Genomic DNA, 23,340 nt, shown 5'->3' with positions numbered 1-23,340 from the left:
CTCTCTTCTGCACGTGCAAAGTGTGCATATTCTCTCTTCTGCATGTGCAAAGTGTGCATATTCTCTCTTCTGCATGTGCAAAGTGTGCATATATCTGTCTACTGCATGTGCAAAGTGTGCATATTCTCTCTTCTGCATGTGCAAAGTGTGCATATTCTCTCTACTGCATGTGCAAAGTGTGCATATTCTCTCTTCTGCATGTGCAAAGTGTGCATATTCTCTCTTCTGCATGTGCAAAGTGTGCATATTCTCTCTTCTGCATGTGCAAAGTGTGCATATATCTGTCTTCTGCATGTGCAAAGTGTGCATATTCTCTCTTCTGCATGTGCAAAGTGTGCATATTCTCTCTTCTGCATGTGCAAAGTGTGCATATTCTCTCTTCTGCATGTGCAAAGTGTGCATATTCTCTCTGCTGCATGTGCAAAGTGTGCATATTCTCTCTTCTGCATGTGCAAAGTGTGCATATTCTCTCTTCTGCATGTGCAAAGTGTGCATATTCTCTCTTCTGCATGTGCAAAGTGTGCAGAGAATAAGAAGACGGAGCAGGAGAGATCAGTGTTCATGCTAGCGAGTCATCAGAGCAGTTTTTTCCAAAAAGGGATACATCTGTGGAGAAGTGACTTTTGGAGAGTGGACCATGGAAACCTTTTATCGGTCATCTTGACGGATGTTCTCCCACGTTATTATGAGCGGGACAAAGATGGCGGACTGTCAGGACTTCAGTGCTGCTCCACGACAGTAGGTCCACATCCAGGGTCTTGGAGGAGGTCTGAGCTGAGAGAATGTTGCTCTTCACACTTTGGAAGATGATTGAAGTCAACATTTCCAAGATGGCCGATTTCCAAACAACACCAGTGGACTTTTCAGAACACTTTTGAAAGATTTCTGTGGTCTGCTGCCTCGTGAGACCCCCCCCCCCCCCCCCACTCCCCATCCCTGCCTCTCATTGCCCCCAACCACCCCATAATCCCCCCAACCCCTCCTCCATGTCATCATAACCCCCCCCTCCCAGCTCACCTCCACCCCTTGTTTCCATGGCAACGGAGCGCAGGGAGATTGGACAGGGACTTGGGAGACACACACACATACACACACACACACACACACACACACACACACACCCGTTCATGTCTACATGTTATTATAGATATCATCATAAATAGCATCATGGATATCATTACATGTATCACTCTCATTGAAGGCAGACACTCCTCCTCCCCCTCTCTTATCTTGCTTCTTTGTTTTGGTCTTGTCTTAACTTTATCTTTCTGCACTGCTCTCTGAAATCTAAACAATGGAATTGATCGACGGACCTCTCAACTAGTGAGGGGCATTTTGTACTCCCTCGTCCCAGGAAGAATGCTTTGCGGAAATCTTTTATTTATAGATCTGTATTGCTCTGTAAAAACCTGCCTCAAATGCTCACCGGCATTGAAAGTAAACAGGTTTTTAAAAAGAAAGTAATATTTTATCTGAGTCTTTAACTTAGTTTGCTTGTTGATGATTTTGTTTGGTTTTATATTGTGTAGTTATATTTATATGGTAATTATTATTCTGTGACTGTAAATTGTTTGCTTGTTTTCTTATTGATGCTTTTATTTTTTTTCCATATTGTGTAGTTATAATTATATGCTTTTACATGTAATTGTACTGAGTTTGTGGACCCCAAGAAGACTAGTGGGTTGTTGTGGCGACCAGCTAATGGGGATCCTTAATAAAAATACAAATAAAAATCAACAAAATTGACAAGATCTTGGGTTGGGGGGAACCTGCCTGCTCTGTCAGAATGGGCGTTGCTGGACAATCAACAGACTCTTGGGAGAAGTGGAGTGTCGTGTACCTGGTGACACGTTGAAGATACCTACCTATTTGGAACCGAGATAACCGGACATCTGTTGATTGGAGGAAGCGTTGCTCTGGTCTATCCACAAATTAGAGGATGCTGGCAGCCGTTCAAAACACCCCAAAGCTGCCACAAATCATTGGAGGATGCATGAAGAACTGCAGACTAAACTAACTTTGGACTAAATTGCAAACTTGACCACATTTTGGAGACGCCGGCTGCTATGATGATGAAATTGAGGACCACAATTAGACAATTAGAGCGAAAGTTCACATTTGTTTTTGCTCACTCAAACACAAAAATCCTGGTCTGAAATGTTTTCCCTGGCTGCAGGCGACTTGGCAAGGTGGCTCCTTCGAGACTCTCCCAGAGGACGGTGAAGATGCAACAAACTTCTTCCCAGTCTCTCATGGACACACACCTGTTGTTGTTGTTGACTGGCTGTGTTATCGTGAGACCACCAAGGTCCCGGTACAGAGAAAAATGGGCTGCATGGTCGAGTCGCCAGAAGAAAGCCATTTCTGCGCAAATGTCACAAAGTATCCCGCGTACATTACGCCAAACAGCACAGAGACAAGCCTCAAAACTTCTGGAACAAAGTAATTTGGAGTGATGGCTTTCTTCTGGCGACTCGACCATGCAGCCCATTTTCCTTCAAGTGTCTCCTTATTGTGCATCTTGAAACAGCCACACCACTATTTTTCAGAGAGTCCTGTATTTCAGCTGAAGTTATTTGTGGATTTTTTCTTTGCATCTCGAACAATTTTCCTGGCAGTTGTGGCTGAAATCTTTGCTGGTCTACCTGAATCTCTCATTTTCCACTTCTTAATCATCGTTTGAACACTGCTGATTGGCATTCTCAATTCCTTGGATATCTTTTTATACCCCTTTCCTGTTTTATGCAGTTCAATTACCTTTTCTCGCAGATCCTTTGACAATTATTTTGCCTTCCCCATGACTCAGAATCCAGAAACATCTGTGCAGCTCTGGATGAAAGACGCAATGGTCTGTCAGAAGCCCAGAAACTCACTGACCTTTTATACACACACATTCATTACAAACAAACAGGTCACAGGTGAGGATTGGAACCTTGATTAGCCATTCAAACCCGTTTGTGTCAACTTTTGTGCATGTTATCAGATCAAAGTCACTGGGGTATGTCAACTTTTGATCAGGGTCATTTGGGTACTTTCTTTTGTCATTTTGATTTAAAAAGAGTAAACACAGTTGTTTGCCAATAAATAGCTTCACACAACCATTAAGCATGAGTAGAAGAAAGGTTTTTGTGTTATCATTCATATTCTCTGAAGAATGGCCAAGAAATCATAAACTCTCCCAGGGTATGTCAACTTATGAGCACAACTGTATATATAAATAACCAGATAATTATACATTTTGAGCAAAAAACAGTTATTGGTTTAGTATTAAATTGGTCACCACTTCCACGACCCGAAATCTGTTGAATAAGGATGTTATTACACTATTAGACTGGTACTCTGGTGGCCATTTGGTGGTACCTGTAAGGGTACCATCCAGGGTACCATCCAATATCTATATAACCCAGTAGTAACTATTCACATAGATGTTAGGGAAAAACAATTTGAAACATACATGGTGACAGTTTTGTGTTCAGAGTGAGGCAGGACTCGTTCAGCCGCTCCGTTGCTGTGGTCACGGTCTCCGATAGCTTAGCTGCAACCACATTTGCATGGGAACCGTGAGTAAAGAAGACTGTAGTCAGTAAGATCTCCACATCCTCACAGATGGAAGGTTGGTCATTGATCTACAAATTGAAGAGCAGTGCCCCCAGGATCGACCCTTTAGGTACCCCTTTGGTACAGGAACTGATCGGCAAAGTTTTGTCACTTATTTCTACGCTCTGCGAGGTAAAATTGAAACCACCTGACAGTGTTTGTAGAGCTGAGCCAGAAGTCAAAGCTGTCAGTCTACCGAGCTATCTACATTTCTACTCTCACCTATGGTCATGAAGGGTGGGTCATGACCGAAATAATACGATTGCGGACACAAGCGGTTTAAATTAGTTTCCTCAGAAGGGTGGCTGGCATCTCCCTTAGAGATAGACTGAGAGAGACTCGGAGTAGAGCCGCTTATCCTTCGCTTGGAAAGGAGCCAGCTTAGGTGGTTCGGGCATCTCGTACGGATGCCTCACCAGCGTCTCCCTAGGGAGGTCCTCGTTGTACGTCCCACTGGGAGGAGACCCCGGGGCAGGCCAAGGACCAGATGGGGGGGATTACATCTCCTCTCTGGCCTGGGAACGCTTCAGGATTCCCCAGGAGGAAGTTGCTAACGTTGCTCTGGAGAGGCAAGTCTGGGGGTCTCTGCTGGAGCTGTTGCCCCCGCGACCCGATGGATGGATGATAGTGTTTGTGGAGGGATCGGAATTCATTCATTTTGAGTGATGAACTGTGTCAAACGCCTTACGTAGACCCAGGAAAACTATGGGCCAACGTTGGGTCCTACAGATACCATCGACACAACCAGCGACATCTGCTGACATGACAGGAGGTGTAGAGGTGAGCCATGAAGACACCGGAGACGGAGAGGATGCAGAAGTCCAATCGAAGAATGCGATGTGGGCCAGTGGAACAAAGATCTTCTGCAAGTCCTTGATGGACTGTCACTGGGAAGCACTGAACTCCGCCATACCGCTTTTATGGTCCATTCAATCAGTCCTCAAACATGACCTAGAGTCCTCTGACACATTTGAATGTCAAAAACCAAGTAGTGAGAGTGCAGCTGGGTAGTGCACAGGAACTTTCCATTCCAACAAGAAACAAGAACCGAAGATGAAGACCTGCGTGCAGGGCAGGCTGGTTTTTAAAGAAGCCTGATCGGCAACCTGGAACAGGTGTGCTCAGATTGCCCATCAGGGACAGGTGTGGGAGGCAGCCAGAGTAGTGAAGCAAACAGGAAGTAGCACTGAAAATAAGAGCAACTGGAAAGGAAACCAAATCAAACAAATTCCAGAAAATAAAGTCCAAACCGGCCACGATATTCATGACACTTTCAAACATAAGTGATGTCGTTCCAAGATAGTTCATTTCTTTACAGACAGCCAGAGTAGTGAAGCAAACAGGAAGTAGCACTGCAAATAAGAGCGCTTGGAATGAAACCAAACCAATTTCAAACCTGAGTGATGTTGTTCAAAGATAGTTCATTTCTTTCTGACTGAAATGTTTTTGCTCCCAAGATCATTTCTAGAACTTTCTTTTCAAACAACAATGTTGCCCCCCCCCCACCCCTACGGTTTGAGGCCCCTCCCGCTCCATTCCTTCCCTCTGCAACCTTCAGCGAGGTAACAAAACATTCAAAGCGTGAAAGCGCCTCAAAATGTTGTCGTCACAAGTTCATTGGGTTTGAAGCGCCAAGTCCCGCCCCCTGCCCCCTCCTGCCCCCTCCTGCCCCCTCCTCGCCACACTGAGCCGCAAACAACTTCTCAGGAGTTAATCCTGTGTGTGCTCATGGCTGATGGAAAGTGAAAGTGAAACATGTAATGAGAGTTTGAGGGGATGAAAGGTGTGTGTGACACTCATGCACATTGATGGAACACTGAGGAATGTTCTCTTCCTGCTTCACAACCACTATATGTATGTGTATATGTATATGTATGTGTATATGTATGTGTATGTGTATGTACAGTATATGTATGTGTATATGTATGTGCATATGTATATGTATGTGTATGTGTATGTGTATATGTATGTGTATATGTATATGTATATGTATATGTATGTGTATGTGTATGAGTATATGTATATGTATATGTATGTGTATGTGTTTATATGTGTATGTATATGTATATGTATGTGTATATGTATATGTATGTGTATATTTACTGTATATGTATATGTATATGTATGTGTATGTGTATATGTCCTGTATATGTATATGTATATATGTATGTGTATATGTATATGTATGTGTATATGTATATGTATGTGTATATTTATTGTATATGTATATGTATGTGTATGTGTATATGTACTGTATATGTATATATGTATGTGTATATGTATTTGTATATGTATGTGTATGTGTACATGTATATTTATGTGTATATGTATAAGTATGTGTATGTATATGTGTATATATATGTATATGTATAAGTATATGTATATGTATATGTGTGTATATGTGTGTGTATGTGTATAAGTATATGTATATGTATATGTATGTGTATGTGTATATGTATATGTATGTGTATATTTACTGTATATGTATATGTATGTGTATATGTAGTGTATATGTATATGTATATATGTATGTGTATATGTATATGTATATGTATATGAATATGTATGTGTATGTTTACTGTATATGTATATGTATGTGTATGTGTATATGTACTGTATATGTATATGTATATATGTATGTGTATATGTATATGTATATGTATATGTATGTGTATGTGTACATGTATATGTATGTGTATATGTATAAGTATGTGTGTGTATATGTGTATATATATGTATGTGTATATGTATATGTGTGTGTATGTGTATAAGTATATGTATATGTATATGTATATGTAAGTATATGTGTATATGTATATGTATGTGTATATTTACTGTATATGTATATGTGTGTGTATGTGTATGTGTTTATATGTGTATGTGTATATGTATATGGATGTGTATATGTATATGTATATTTATGTGTATATTTACTGTATATGTATATGTATGTGTATGTGTTTATATGTGTATGTGTATATGTATATGGATGTGTATATGTATATGTATATGTATATGTATGTGTATATTTACTGTATATGTATATGTATATGTATGTGTATGTGTTTATATGTGTATGTGTATATGTATATGTATGTGTATATGTATATGTATGTGTATATTTACTGTATATGTATATGTATATGTATGTGTATGTGTATATGTCCTGTATATGTATATGTATATATGTATGTGTATATGTATATGTATGTGTATATGTATATGTATGTGTATATTTATTGTATATGTATATGTATGTGTATGTGTATATGTACTGTATATGTATATATGTATGTGTATATGTATTTGTATATGTATGTGTATGTGTACATGTATATTTATGTGTATATGTATAAGTATGTGTATGTATATGTGTATATATATGTATGTGTATATGTATATGTATAAGTATATGTATATGTGTGTGTATGTGTATAAGTATATGTATATGTATATGTATGTGTATGTGTATATGTATATGTATGTGTATATTTACTGTATATGTATATGTATATGTATGTGTATGTGTATATGTATGTGTATATTTACTGTATATGTATGTGTATATGTATGTGTATGTGTATATGTACTGTATATGTATATGTATATGTATGTGTATATTTACTGTATATGTATATGTATGTGTATATGTATGTGTATGTGTATATGTATGTGTATGTGTATATGTACTGTATATGTATATGTATATGTACGTGTATATGTATGTGTATGTGTATGTGTATATGTATGTGTATATGTATAAGTATGTGTTTGTATATGTGTATATATATGTATGTGTGTATGTGTATGTATATGTATATTTATATATGTAAATGTATATGTATACGTATGTGTATGTGTATATGTATATGTATGTGTATATTTACTGTATATGTATATGTATGTGTATGTGTATGTGTTTATATGTGTATGTGTATATGTATATGGATGTGTATATGTATATTTATGTGTATATTTACTGTATATGTATATGTATGTGTATGTGTTTATATGTGTATGTGTATATGTATATGGATGTGTATATGTATATGTATATGTATGTGTATATTTACTGTATATGTATATGTATATGTATATGTATGTGTATGTGTTTATATGTGTATGTGTATATGTATGTGTATATGTATATGTATGTGTATATTTACTGTATATGTATATGTATATGTATGTGTATGTGTATATGTCCTGTATATGTATATGTATATATGTATGTGTATATGTATATGTATGTGTATATTTATTGTATATGTATATGTATGTGTATGTGTATATGTACTGTATATGTATATATGTATGTGTATATGTATTTGTATATGTATGTGTATGTGTACATGTATATTTATGTGTATATGTATAAGTATGTGTATGTATATGTGTATATATATGTATGTGTATATGTATATGTATAAGTATATGTATATGTGTGTGTATGTGTATAAGTATATGTATATGTATATGTATGTGTATGTGTATATGTATATGTATGTGTATATTTACTGTATATGTATATGTATATGTATGTGTATGTGTATATGTATGTGTATATTTACTGTATATGTATGTGTATATGTATGTGTATGTGTATATGTACTGTATATGTATATGTATGTGTATATTTACTGTATATGTATATGTATGTGTATATGTATGTGTATGTGTATATGTATGTGTATGTGTATATGTACTGTATATGTATATGTATATGTACGTGTATATGTATGTGTATGTGTATGTGTATATGTATGTGTATATGTATAAGTATGTGTTTGTATATGTGTATATATATGTATGTGTGTATGTGTATGTATATGTATATTTATATATGTAAATGTATATGTATACGTATGTGTATGTGTATATGTATATGTATGTGTATATTTACTGTATATGTATATGTATGTGTATGTGTATGTGTTTATATGTGTATGTGTATATGTATATGGATGTGTATATGTATATTTATGTGTATATTTACTGTATATGTATATGTATGTGTATGTGTTTATATGTGTATGTGTATATGTATATGGATGTGTATATGTATATGTATATGTATGTGTATATTTACTGTATATGTATATGTATATGTATATGTATGTGTATGTGTTTATATGTGTATGTGTATATGTATGTGTATATGTATATGTATGTGTATATTTACTGTATATGTATATGTATATGTATGTGTATGTGTATATGTCCTGTATATGTATATGTATATATGTATGTGTATATGTATATGTATGTGTATATTTATTGTATATGTATATGTATGTGTATGTGTATATGTACTGTATATGTATATATGTATGTGTATATGTATTTGTATATGTATGTGTATGTGTACATGTATATTTATGTGTATATGTATAAGTATGTGTATGTATATGTGTATATATATGTATGTGTATATGTATATGTATATGTATGTGTATGTGTATATGTATATGTATGTGTATATTTACTGTATATGTATATGTATATGTATGTGTATATGTATATGTATGTGTATATTTATTGTATATGTATATGTATGTGTATGTGTATATGTACTGTATATGTATATATGTATGTGTATATGTATTTGTATATGTATGTGTATGTGTACATGTATATTTATGTGTATATGTATAAGTATGTGTATGTATATGTGTATATATATGTATGTGTATATGTATATGTATATGTATATGTATGTGTATATTTACTGTATATGTATATGTATATGTATGTGTATGTGTATATGTATGTGTATATTTACTGTATATGTATATGTATGTGTATATGTATGTGTATGTGTATGTGTATATGTACTGTATATGTATATGTATATGTATATGTATGTGTATATGTACTGTATATGTATATGTATATGTATATGTATGTGTATATTTACTGTATATGTATATGCCAGCTTTTTTGGAAACATGTTGCAGCCATCAAATTCCAAATGAGCTAATATTTGCAAAAAATATAACAAAAGTGTCTCAGTGTGAACATGAAATATCTTGTCTTTGCAGGCTATTCAATGGAATAGAAGCTGAAAAGGATTTGTTGTATTCTCTTTTTGTTTACCATCTACACAACGTGACAACTTCACTGCTTTTGGCTTTTGTATATATATATATATATATATATATATATATATATATATATATATATATATATATATATATATATATATATATATATATATATATATATTTATATGTATGATCATATTTGGTAATATATTGTACCGCACTGCATAATTACATGGTACTGTGTAATATTGCATCCTAGTACTATATTATATTCTCCAGTTAAATGGTGATTGAGTTGAACATTGGAGCCGTGACATTGTGAGCGCTGCAGCGTACAAAAGGTGCTCGCTCCAGCGGGCATTGATCACACGACACGTCGCTTACCAGACCCGACAAGCCAAAATGATCTTTCTGGCAATATTTTCCATGCTTTGTGCTGTCAAAATAAACACAGGAGCAGAAAGTGCTGACTAGTCAGCATGATTCAGGCCACAAGAGGACTCCAGGGGGCGCTAAGCTTCATTATTAACACTTTCATATATATATATATATATATATATATATATATATATATATATATATATATATATATATATATATATATATATATATATATATATATATATATATATATATATATATATATATGTTTGTGTTTTAGTACATCAGACCTAAAGTGCATCTTTATGTGAGAGACATCAAAAACTAGACTATAACTGTTATTAATATTAATATTATTATGATTAAAAAGAGCAAATATGTTGTTTTCAAAGAAAGGAGGTTGCTCACTTTCCTGTGGTTGGAGTCCAGAGAACAAGCAATTAGTCAGCATGAGTGACAGGTGGCGCTAACGAGGGACCTGACTGACAGCAGGTCAGCAGCACCAGGTGTCCATCTTGTTACTAATGATGTTGTATTTCTAGAACAAAGGTGGTGCCGGATGTTATTTAGGATGTTGTATTTCTAGAACAAAGGTGGTGCCAGATGTTACTGATGTTATTTAGGATGTTGTACTTCTAGAACAAAGGTGGTGCCAGATGTTACTGATGTTATTTAGGATGTTGTACTTCTAGAACAAAGGTGGTGCCGGATGTTACTGATGTTATTTAGGATGTTGTACTTCTAGAACAAAGGTGGTGCCGGATGTTACTGATGTTATTTAGGATGTTGTATTTCTAGAACAAAGGTGGTGCCAGATGTTACTGATGTTATTTAGGATGTTGTATTTCTAGAACAAAGGTGGTGCCAGATGTTACTGATGTTATTTAGGATGTTGTATTTCTAGAACAAAGGTGGTGCCAGATGTTACTGATGTTATTTAGGATGTTGTACTTCTAGAACAAAGGTGGTGCCAGATGTTACTGATGTTATTTAGGATGTTGTACTTCTAGAACAAAGGTGGTGCCAGATGTTACTGATGTTATTTAGGATGTTGTACTTCTAGAACAAAGGTGGTGCCAGATGTTACTGATGTTATTTAGGATGTTGTACTTCTAGAACAAAGGTGGTGCCAGATGTTACTGATGTTATTTAGGAAGTTGTACTTCTAGAACAATATGGGAAGTCTGAAACGGCAGACGCTAAAGCTAAATAAATAAAAGTAAATAAAGTTCCACAGGAACTACTTTAGGTACTTTGGGAAAAGTACCTAACAAAGTAATTTACTTATATTTTGTCATTACTATATACTTAGTTATATTACATTTATTTACATATATTTTGTCATTAATACATACTTAGTTATATTACATTTATTTACGTATATTTTGTCATTAATATATACTTAGTTATATTACATTTATTTACATATATTTTGTCATTAATACATACTTAGTTATATTACATTTATTTACATATATTTTGTCATTAATACATACTTAGTTATATTACATTTATTTACATATATTTTGTCATTACTACATACTTAGTTATATTACATTTATTTACGTATATTTTGTCATTACTACATACTTAGTTATAATACATTATTTTAAGTATATTTTGTCATTAATACATACTTAGTTATATTACATTTATTTACATATATTTTGTCATTAATACATACTTAGTTATACTACATTGACGTATATTTTGTCATTAATACATACTTACTTATATTACATTTATTTACGTATATTTTGTCATTACAACATACTTAGTTATAATACATTATTTTAAGTATATTTTGTCATTACTATATACTTAGTTATATTACATTTATTTACATATATTTTGTCATTAATACATACTTAGTTATATTACATTTATTTACGTATATTTTGTCATTAATACATACTTAGTTATAATACATTATTTTAAGTATATTTTGTCATTAATACATACTTAGTTATATTACATTTATTTACGTATATTTTGTCATTACTATATACTTAGTTATATTACATTTATTTACACATATTTTGTTATTATTACATACTTGGTTATATTACACTTATTTATGTATATTTTGTCATTACTACATACTTAGTTATATTACATTTATTTACATATATTTTATTACTACTTACTTAGTTATATTACATTGACTTACGTATATTTTGTCATTAATACATACTTATATTACATTTATTTCCGTATATTTTGTTATTATTACATACTTAGTTATATTACATTATTTTAAGTATATTTTGTCATTAATACACACTTAGTTATATTACATTTATTTACGTATATTTTGTCATTAATACATACTTAGTTATATTACATTTATTTACGTATATTTTGTCATTAATACATACTTAGTTATATTACATTTATTTATGTATATTTTGTCATTAAGACATACTTAACTATGTGACAATTATTTAGGTATATTTTGTCATTACATACTTAGTTATATTACATTATTTTACGTATATTTTGTCATTAAGACATACTTAACTATGTGACAATTATTTAGGTATATTTTGTCATTACATACTTAGTTATATTACATTATTTTACGTATATTTTGTCATTAAGACATACTTAACTATGTGACAATTATTTATGTATATGTTGTCATTACATACTTAGTAATATTACAATTATTTACATATATTTTGTTAATACATACTTGGTTATATTACACTTATTTATGTATATTTTGTCAATACTACACACTTAGTTATGTTTCATTTATTTACGTATATTTTGTCGTTACTACATACTTAATTAAAATGCTTTTATTTACGTATATTTTGTTACATATTTTGCTTTGTTTCAGTGCGTCAACAGACGGCACACTGACAGGAAGTGAGCACGGCACACTGACAGGAAGTGAGCACGGCACACTGACAGGAAGTGAGCACGGCACACTGACAGGAAGTGATCACTCCACAAAGGTTATATGAAAGAACTGAGTTTATTTTAGAAAGTACAGTTTTTATGAAATCATTGATATAGTTTAATTTATAGTTATTATGTATGAGGAATGTATATGAAAGAATTGATATAGTTGAAATGTTAATTTCCTAAAGTAGAAAGGTCATGGATGCTTGGTTGGGAGAAGGAGATCTCCATCATGGCGTCCGTCTGAGATGTGATGCAATAAGTTTGGCGTCTCTCTCGGGTCAACTCTTTCAGTTCCTGCACAGTTTTCTCTCTCATCTCCCGGAGTATGAACATGATGGAGCACCCGGCCGAGCAGAGCAGCCCCTCCCTCTCCAGAGCCAGGAGGTCCAGGAGGTACAGTCTGGGGTCATGGTCCATGAGCACCAGCTGGAAGCCTCCACCGCTTCCTTGTGTGGGTTCCAGCAGAGAGTGCAAGGTGGGGATGACCTCACCCGACTCACCTGTCAACACCTGGAACTACATCCTCACAATTGGTTATCCTTGCAACAACTGCTTCTCTGGTCCGGGCACACCTCAGCACACCTGAGCGTGTTTGAATCCGGCCACCAGGATGATCTCCTCGGCGAGGTCGGCCACCTGAGGGTCCTGCTCCACACTCAGCAGCCTGCTAGCGGGGGCCAGCAGGCGCAGCACGCTCACTGCACTGTAGCCACAGTGGGTGCCCAGTTCTAGGACACGCTCAGGGTGCACGCGGCCCACAACCTCGTCTAATGCCTCGCCTGGGGGCACACAACATTGTGGGACAGACTTTATCCTTCACGCAACATGCTAACAATACATTTTAGCAACATGGTAGGTTAGCAACACTAGCATAACTTAACATTTCAACATTATACTAGGTTAGTAATGCTAGCATAGTTATGTGAGCTTTACATTTCAACATGAGACATGGAAAGTGCAAACTCACCAATGTGACGTAAAAAGTGCAAAGTCACCAATGTGACATAAAAAGTGCAAACTCACCAACGAGAGATAAAAAGTGCAAACTCACCAATGTGACATAAAAAGTGCAAACTCACCAATGAGACACGAAAAGTGCAAACTCACCAATGTGACGTAAAAAGCGCAAACTCACCAATCAAACATGGAAAGTGCAAACTCACCAATGAGACATAAAAAGTGCAAACTCAATGTGACATAAAAAGTGCAAACTCACCAATGAGACATAAAAAGTGCAAACTCACCAACGAGATATAAAAAGCGCAAACTCACCAATGTGACGTAAAAAGTGCAAACTCACCAATGAGACATGAAAAGTGCAAACTCAATGTGACATAAAAAGCGCAAACTCACCAACGAGAGATAAAAAGCACAAACTCACCAATGTGACATAAAAAGTGCAAACTCACCAATGAGACATAAAAAGTGCAAACTCAATGTGACATAAAAAGTGCAAACTCACCAATGAGACATAAAAAGTGCAAACTCACCAACGAGATATAAAAAGCGCAAACTCACCAATGTGACGTAAAAAGTGCAAACTCACCAATGAGACATGAAAAGTGCAAACTCAATGTGACATAAAAAGTGCAAACTCACCAACGAGAGATAAAAAGTGCAAACTCACCAATGTGACATGAAAAGTGCAAACTCACCAATGTGACGTAAAAAGTGCAAACTCACCAATGTGACGTAAAAAGTGCAAACCCACCAATGTGACGTAAAAAGTGCAAACTCACCAATGTGACGTAAAAAGCGCAAACTCACCAATGTGACGTAAAAAGTGCAAACTCACCAATGAGACATAAAAAGTGCAAACTCACCAACGAGATATAAAAAGTGCAAACTCACCAATGAGACATGAAAAGTGCAAACTCACCAATGTGACATAAAAAGTGCAAACTCACCAATGTGACATGAAAAGTGCAAACTCACCGATGAGGCATGAAAAGTGCAAACTCACCAATGAGACATAAAAGGTGACATAAAAAGTGCACTCACCAATGAGACATAAAAAGTGCAAACTCACCAATGAGACATAAAAAGTGCAAACTCACCAATGAGACATAAAAAGTGCAAACTCACCAATGTGACATAAAAAGTGCAAACTCACCAATGTGCCATAAAAAGTGCAAACTCACCAATGTGACATAAAAGGTGCAAACTCACCAATGTGACATAAAAAGTGCAAATTCACCAATGAGACATAAACAGTGCAAACTCACCAATGTGATATAAAAAGTGCAAACTCACCAATGAGACATGAAAAGTGCAAACTCACCAATGAGACAAGAAAAGTGCAAACTCACCAATGTGACATAAAAAAATGCAAACTCACCAATGTGACATGAAAAGTGCAAACTCACCAACGAGAGATGAAAAGTGCAAACTCACCAATGAGACACGAAAAGTGCAAACTCACCAATGTGACATAAAAAATGCAAACTCACCAATGTGACATGAAAAGTGCAAACTCACCAGCGAGAGATGAAAAGTGCAAACTCACCAATGTGACATGAAAAGTGCAAACTCACCAATGTGACATAAAAAGTGCAAACTCACCAACGAGAGATGAAAAGTGCAAACTCACCAATGAGACATGAAAAGTGCAAACTCACCAATGAGACATGAAAAGTGCAAACTCACCAATGAGACATGAAAAGTGCAAACTCACCAATGAGACATAAAAAGTGCAAACTCACCAATGAGACATGAAAAGTGCAAACTCACCAATGACACATGAAAAGTGCAAACTCACCAATGAGACATGAAAAGTGCACTCTCACCAATGAGACATGAAAAGTGCAAACTCACCAATGAGACATGAAAAGTGCAAACTCACCAATGAGACATGAAAAGTGCAAACTCACCAATGAGACATGAAAAGTGCAAACTCACCAATGAGACATGAAAAGTGCAAACTCACCAATGAGACATGAAAAGTGCAAACTCACCAATGAGACATGAAAAGTGCAAACTCACCAATGAGACATGAAAAGTGCAAACTCACCAATGAGACATGAAAAGTGCACTCTCACCAATGAGACATGAAAAGTGCAAACTCACCAATGAGACATGAAAAGTGCAAAGTCACCAAGGAGACATGAAAAGTGCAAACTCACCAATGAGACATGAAAAGTGCACTCTCACCAATGAGACATGAAAAGTGCAAACTCACCAATGAGACATGAAAAGTGCAAACTCACCAATGAGACATGAAAAGTGCAAACTCACCAATGAGACATGAAAAGTGCAAACTCACCAATGAGACATGAAAAGTGCAAACTCACCAATGAGACATGAAAAGTGCAAACTCACCAACGAGACATAAAAAGTGCAAACTCACCAATGAGACATAAAAAGTGCAAAGTCACCAAAGAGACATGAAAAGTGCAAACTCACCAATGTGACATAAAAAGTGCAAACTCACCAACGAGAGATGAAAAGTGCAAACTCACCAATGAGACATGAAAAGTGCAAACTCACCAATGAGACATGAAAAGTGCAAACTCACCAATGAGACATGAAAAGTGCAAACTCACCAATGAGACATAAAAAGTGCAAACTCACCAATGAGACATGAAAAGTGCAAACTCACCAATGAGACATGAAAAGTGCAAACTCACCAATGAGACATGAAAAGTGCAAACTCACCAATGAGACATGAAAAGTGCACTCTCACCAATGAGACATGAAAAGTGCAAACTCACCAATGAGACATGAAAAGTGCAAACTCACCAATGAGACATGAAAAGTGCAAACTCACCAATGAGACATGAAAAGTGCAAACTCACCAATGAGACATGAAAAGTGCAAACTCACCAATGAGACATGAAAAGTGCAAACTCACCAATGAGACATGAAAAGTGCAAACTCACCAATGAGACATGAAAAGTGCACTCTCACCAATGAGACATGAAAAGTGCAAACTCACCAATGAGACATGAAAAGTGCAAAGTCACCAAGGAGACATGAAAAGTGCAAACTCACCAATGAGACATGAAAAGTGCACTCTCACCAATGAGACATGAAAAGTGCAAACTCACCAATGAGACATGAAAAGTGCAAACTCACCAATGAGACATGAAAAGTGCAAACTCACCAATGAGACATGAAAAGTGCACTCTCACCAATGAGACATGAAAAGTGCAAACTCACCAATGAGACATGAAAAGTGCAAACTCACCAATGAGACATGAAAAGTGCAAACTCACCAATGAGACATGAAAAGTGCAAACTCACCAACGAGACATAAAAAGTGCAAACTCACCAATGAGACATAAAAAGTGCAAAGTCACCAAAGAGACATGAAAAGTGCAAAGTCACCAAAAGAGACATGAAAAGTGCAAACTCACCAACAAGAGGGCCGATGGAGGCGGAGGCGTGCGTGCGTGCGTAGAGGTCAAAGGTCTCCAGGACGCTCTCTGCTTGGCCGTGTGTGCTCTGCGTCAACACGAAGGCGTGCGTAGTGCGCGCACACACCTGTCCTCTGGCCAGACGCAGCGTCCAGGCCACAGCGCCACGGCAAAGCTTGGCTATGGTGTCGCCATGGCGACTGTACACCACCACGATGACGGGAAGCAGCGGGACGGACGCCACCGCCATCATCCATGAACTCATCACCACTGCAACACCACACAACATACTGCTTTTATACACTTTTTACTGGGATTAATGGTGATTACTGGTGATTAATGGTGATTACTGGTGATTAATGGTGATTAATGGTGATTACTGGTGATTAATGGTGATTACTGGGATTAATGGTGATTAATGGTGATTACTGGGATTAATGGTGATTAATGGTGATTACTGGTGATTAATGGTGATTAATGGTGATTACTGGTGATTACTGGGATTAATGGTGATTAATGGTGATTACTGGTGATTAATGGTGATTACTGGGATTAATGGTGATTAATGGTGATTACTGGTGATTAATGGTGATTACTGGGATTAATGGTGATTACTGGTGATTAATGGTGATTACTGGTGATTAATGGGATTACTGGTGATTAATGGTGATTACTGGTGATTAATGGTGATTACTGGGATTAATGGTGATTACCGGTGATTAATGGTGATTACTGGTGATTAATGGTGATTACTGGGATTAATGGTGATTACTGGGATTAATGGTGATTACTGGTGATTACTGGTGATTACTGGGATTAATGGTGATTACTGGGATTAATGGTGATTACCGGTGATTAATGGTGATTACTGGTGATTACTGGGATTAATGGTGATTACTGGGATTAATGGTGATTACCGGTGATTAATGGTGATTACTGGGATTAATGGTGATGACTGGGATTAATGGTGATTACCGGTGATTAATGGTGATTACTGGTGATTACTGGGATTAATGGTGATTACTGGTGATTAATGGTGATTACTGGCATTTTCATTCAAACCCACCAACATTAAGACACAATACCATTTTATCATCAGAATTTTAGACACAAATAATGTGTTCATGTTTATTTTATTCACGTTTTGTTAGCAGTGAGATGACATCATTTCTTGTGATTATTGATCAGGTCATCAGTATTGATCACTGACTTCTTAAGGATCTCAACACACCTTTCAGGTAAACATGCTGGCTTCACATAAAGGAGCCATTTCATAAAGTGCATCATTAATATACATTTCTACATAATGACATCATGTTTGTGATCATCACATCTTGGCAATGTTGATTTGACATTATTTGTTAGAAATATTACATTAGTTATTTATTAAACGTAACAGTGTGAGCATATTACATCAGTTATTACAGAACACACGACTGTAAATTGATTAGTACAGTATTACTGTGAATATAATACATTAGTTGTTATAAAACATGCCTGTAAATATAAAATTGCATTATTTATTTTAAACACATTACTGTAACTATTATATATTTCGTCCGTTATTAAACATATTACTGTAAGTGTAATAAATTACATCAGTTATTAGACATATTACTGTAAATTAATATATGACATTATTTATTAAAGTAATAGTACATAAATTATTAAACATATTACTGTAAGTGTAATATATGACATTAGCTATTAAACATATTACTGTAAAATAATATATGACATTAGTTATTAAACACATTACTGTAAATGTAATATATTACATTAGTTATTTAACATATTACTGTAAGTGTAATATATTACATTAGTTATTAGACACATTACTGTAAATTAATATATGACATTATTTATTAAATAGTACATAAATTATTAAACATATTACTGTAAGTGTAATATACTACATTAGTTATTAGACACATTACTGTAAATTAATATGACATTATTTATTAAATAGTACATAAATTATTAAACATATTACTGTAAGTGTAATATATTACATTAGTTATTAGACACATTACTGTAAATTAATATGACATTATTTATTAAATAGTACATAAATTATTAAACATATTACTGTAAGTGTAATATATTACATTAGTTATTAGACACATTACTGTAAATTAATATATGACATTATTTATTAAATAGTACATAAATTATTAAACATATTACTGTAAGTGTAATATATTACATTAGTTATTAGACACATTACTGTAAATTAATATATGACATTATTTATTAAATAGTACATAAATTATTAAACATATCACTGTAAATGTAATATCTTACATTAGTTATTCAACATATTACTGTAAGTGTGATATATGATGTCATCTTCAGAGTAAAGACTGTAAGAAAACGTGTCAGTAATTTGAATGTATGTATAAATAACAAAATGTAAAAATAGGAGAGACGCAGATTACTCACCAGCTCACTGCGCTCTGTGTGTGTGTGTGCGTGTGCGTGTGCGTGTGCGTGTGCGTGTGAGTGTGCGTGTGCGTGTGAGTGTGAGTGTGCGTGTGCGTGTGCGTGTGTGTGTGTGTGTGTGTGTGTGCGTGCTGTCAGTTACAGATGTAACAGTCACTGCTATATATATATATATATATATATATATATATATATATATATATATATATATATATATATATATATATATATATATCAATCAATCAATCAATCAATAGTATGACAACTGTTTAATGATGTGGTTTCTAATTTTTAAACGTCAAACATATTTCATCTTGTAAAAAAATACAGCCATAAATAATGCAACAAATGACACCCCAGGACAGTAGGGGGCAGTATTGATCCAACAAGTTGAGTGGAAAATAAAATAAGATGATTGTCAACACTAAATGGTCACTAGTGTGTGAATGTTGTCTGACTTGTCCAGAGTGTAGCCCGCCTTCTTGCAGCTGGGATAGGCTCCAGCACCCATCCATATTGTAAATATATTTATGTATTCACGGAAATATTGTAAATATATTCATGCGTTCATACAAATACTGTATATAATAATAATAATACATTTTATTTGGTATAGCTCTTTTCAGAGTACTCAAAGACGCTATATATATATATATATATATATATATATATACATATATATATATATATATATATATATATATATATATATATATATATACATATATATATATATATATATATATATATATATATATATATATATATATATATATATATATATATATATATATATATATGTATTTATATATATATGCATGTGTTCACTTAATTATTGTATAGATATTCATGTGTTCACAAAAAACTGTAAACATATTCATGTGTTCACTGAAATATTGTACAAATATTCATGTGTCTCACAGAAATATTGCAAATATATTCATGTGTTCACAGACATATTGCAAATATATTCATGTGCTCACGGAAATATTGTAAATATACTCATGTGTTCATAGAAATTATATATATGTATATTCATGTGTTCACGGAAATATTGTATGAATATCCATGTGTTCACAAAAATATTGTAAACATATTCATGTGGTCATTGAAATAGTATATATATTCATGTGTTCACAGAAATATTGTACATATATTCATGTGTTCATTGAAATATTATATATAGTCATGTGTTCACATAAATATTGTATAGATATTCATGTGCCTCACAGATATATTGCAAATGTATTCATGTGTTCACAGAAATATACGTGTATATATATATATATATATATATATGTATATATATATGTATGTTCACGGAAATATTGTATCGATATCCATGTGTTCATAGAAATATTGTATACATATTCATGTGTTCACAAAAATATTGTAAACATATTCATGTGTTCACTGAAATATTGTAGATATTTATGTGTTCATTGAAATGTTATATCTATTCATGTGTTCATAGAAATTATATATATGTATATTCATGTGTTCACGGAAATATTGTATGGATATCCATGTGTTCACAAAAATATTGTAAACATATTCATGTGGTCATTGAAATATTATATATATTCATGTGTTCACAGAAATATTGTATGGATATTCCTGTGTTCACTGAAATATTGTATAGATATCCATGTGTTCACATAAATATTGTATAGATATTCATGTGTTCACTGAAATATTGTACAGATATTCAAGTGTTCATTGAAATGTTATATATATTCATGTGTTTACATAATTATTGTACAGATATTCATGTGTTCTTTGAAAGATTATATATAGTCATGTGTTCACATAAATATTGTATAGATATTCATGTGTCTCACAGATATATTGCAAATGTATTCATGTGTTCACAGAAATATATATATATATATATATATGTGTGTGTTCACGGAAATATTGTATCGATATCCATGTGTTCATAGAAATATTGTATAGATATTCATTTGTTCACAAAAATATTGTAAACATATTCATGTGTTCACTGAAATATTGTAGATATTTATGTGTTCATTGAAATGTTATATCTATTCATGTGTTCACAGAAATATTGTATAGATATTCATGTGTTCACTGAAATATTGTATAGATATCCATGTGTTTACAGAAATATTGTATAAATATTCATGTGTTCACAGAAATATTGTACAGATATTCATGTGTTCATTGAAATATTATATATATTCAAGTGTTCACAGAAGTATATAAATATATAAATATATAAATATATATATATATATATATATATATATATATATATATATATATATATATATATACACACACACACACGGAAATATTGTATCGATATCCATGTGTTCACAGAAAGTGTATAGATATGCATGTGTTCACAAAAATATTGTAAACATTTTCATGTGTTCACTGAAATATTATAGATATTTGTGTTCATTGAAATATTATATATATTCATGTGTTCACAGAAATATTGTATAGATATTCATGTGTTCACAATAATATTGTAAACATATTCATGTGTTCACAGAAATATTGTATATTCATGTGTTCACTGAAATATTGTATTGATATCCATGTGTTTACAGAAATATTGTATAGATATTCATGTGTTCACAGAAATATTGTACAGATATTCATGTGTTCATTGAAATATTATATATATATTCAAGTGTTCACAGAATATATATATATATATATATATATATATATATATATATATATATATATATATATATATATACACACACACGGAAATATTGTATCGATATCCATGTGTTCACAGAAAGTGTATAGATATGCATGTGTTCACAAAAATATTGTAAACATATTCATGTGTTCACTGAAATATTGTAGATATTTGTGTTCATTGAAATATGATATATATTCATGTGTTCACAGAAATATTGTACAGTTATTCATGTGTTCACAGAAATATTGTAAATATATTCAGATAGATGGATAACGCACAATATGATATATACACTCTACATTTGTACCACGCACACTGTAACGGCAACTAACCTTCCTTCGTCGTCTCCTCGGCAGGGCATCAAGTTAGTGACGAGAGCTTGTCTCTTATCAGCTGTTCCAAGCTGACGCCGGTGCAAAGTACACTAAAGTGACAGCTTTTATTTCCACCTTTCTTCTTGACAAACGCCCACAAAGAAGAGCAAAATTAATCATCCTGTTTTAAACGTGTTTTAAAGGTATGTACATTTGACTTAACGACGTCGCAGCGCATCAATGACGTGTCATCTGCGTAAAACGTTTCAAACAGATTTAAAACGGGTTGAAGAAAAGCTGTTGCTCCTTGCCCGGTTTGATCTTTCAAAAATCAAAACATTGTCACATTTACGGCAGTTGCTGACAATTTACGACAGCTACTGGCACTTTACGACACCCAGTGTAAACAGAGCAAACGAATCCATCACAAAAACCTTCCTAACCCCCATTTACTTCCGGGGTTATTTCTGCTTACGTCAGTTCCTCTTAATCACGTCATTTCCTCTCACGTCATTGCCAGCGATCGATAAATCCAAATCTCCTGAAAATGGTGGTGTCACTGGATGATATTCGTCTTTATCTGTCCCAGGGGACTTAGCAACATTTCAAGC

The 23,340-nt window shown here is 33.8% G+C and overlaps 1 protein-coding gene across 1 annotated transcript; it reads right to left on the bottom strand.

Annotated features, from left to right (window-relative positions):
- Positions 1–13,009: 13,009 nt before the first annotated feature.
- On the bottom strand, positions 13,010–23,139 carry LOC133644868 (transmembrane O-methyltransferase homolog). Its single transcript, XM_062039615.1, has 4 exons — positions 22,748–23,139; positions 17,291–17,560; positions 13,518–13,714; positions 13,010–13,451 (listed from the first exon to the last, which is right to left on the bottom strand). Exons 2-4 carry the CDS (start codon positions 17,553–17,555, stop codon positions 13,107–13,109), a joined length of 807 nt encoding a protein of 268 aa, XP_061895599.1. The 5' UTR covers positions 17,556–17,560; positions 22,748–23,139; the 3' UTR covers positions 13,010–13,106.
- Positions 23,140–23,340: the final 201 nt, after the last annotated feature.

Source organism: Entelurus aequoreus, linkage group LG28, assembly GCF_033978785.1.
Source record: "Entelurus aequoreus isolate RoL-2023_Sb linkage group LG28, RoL_Eaeq_v1.1, whole genome shotgun sequence".
Lineage (NCBI taxonomy): Eukaryota > Metazoa > Chordata > Actinopteri > Syngnathiformes > Syngnathidae > Entelurus > Entelurus aequoreus.
The sequence above is the reverse complement of the archived record's forward strand: the minus strand, read 5'-3'. Positions and strand labels throughout refer to the sequence as shown.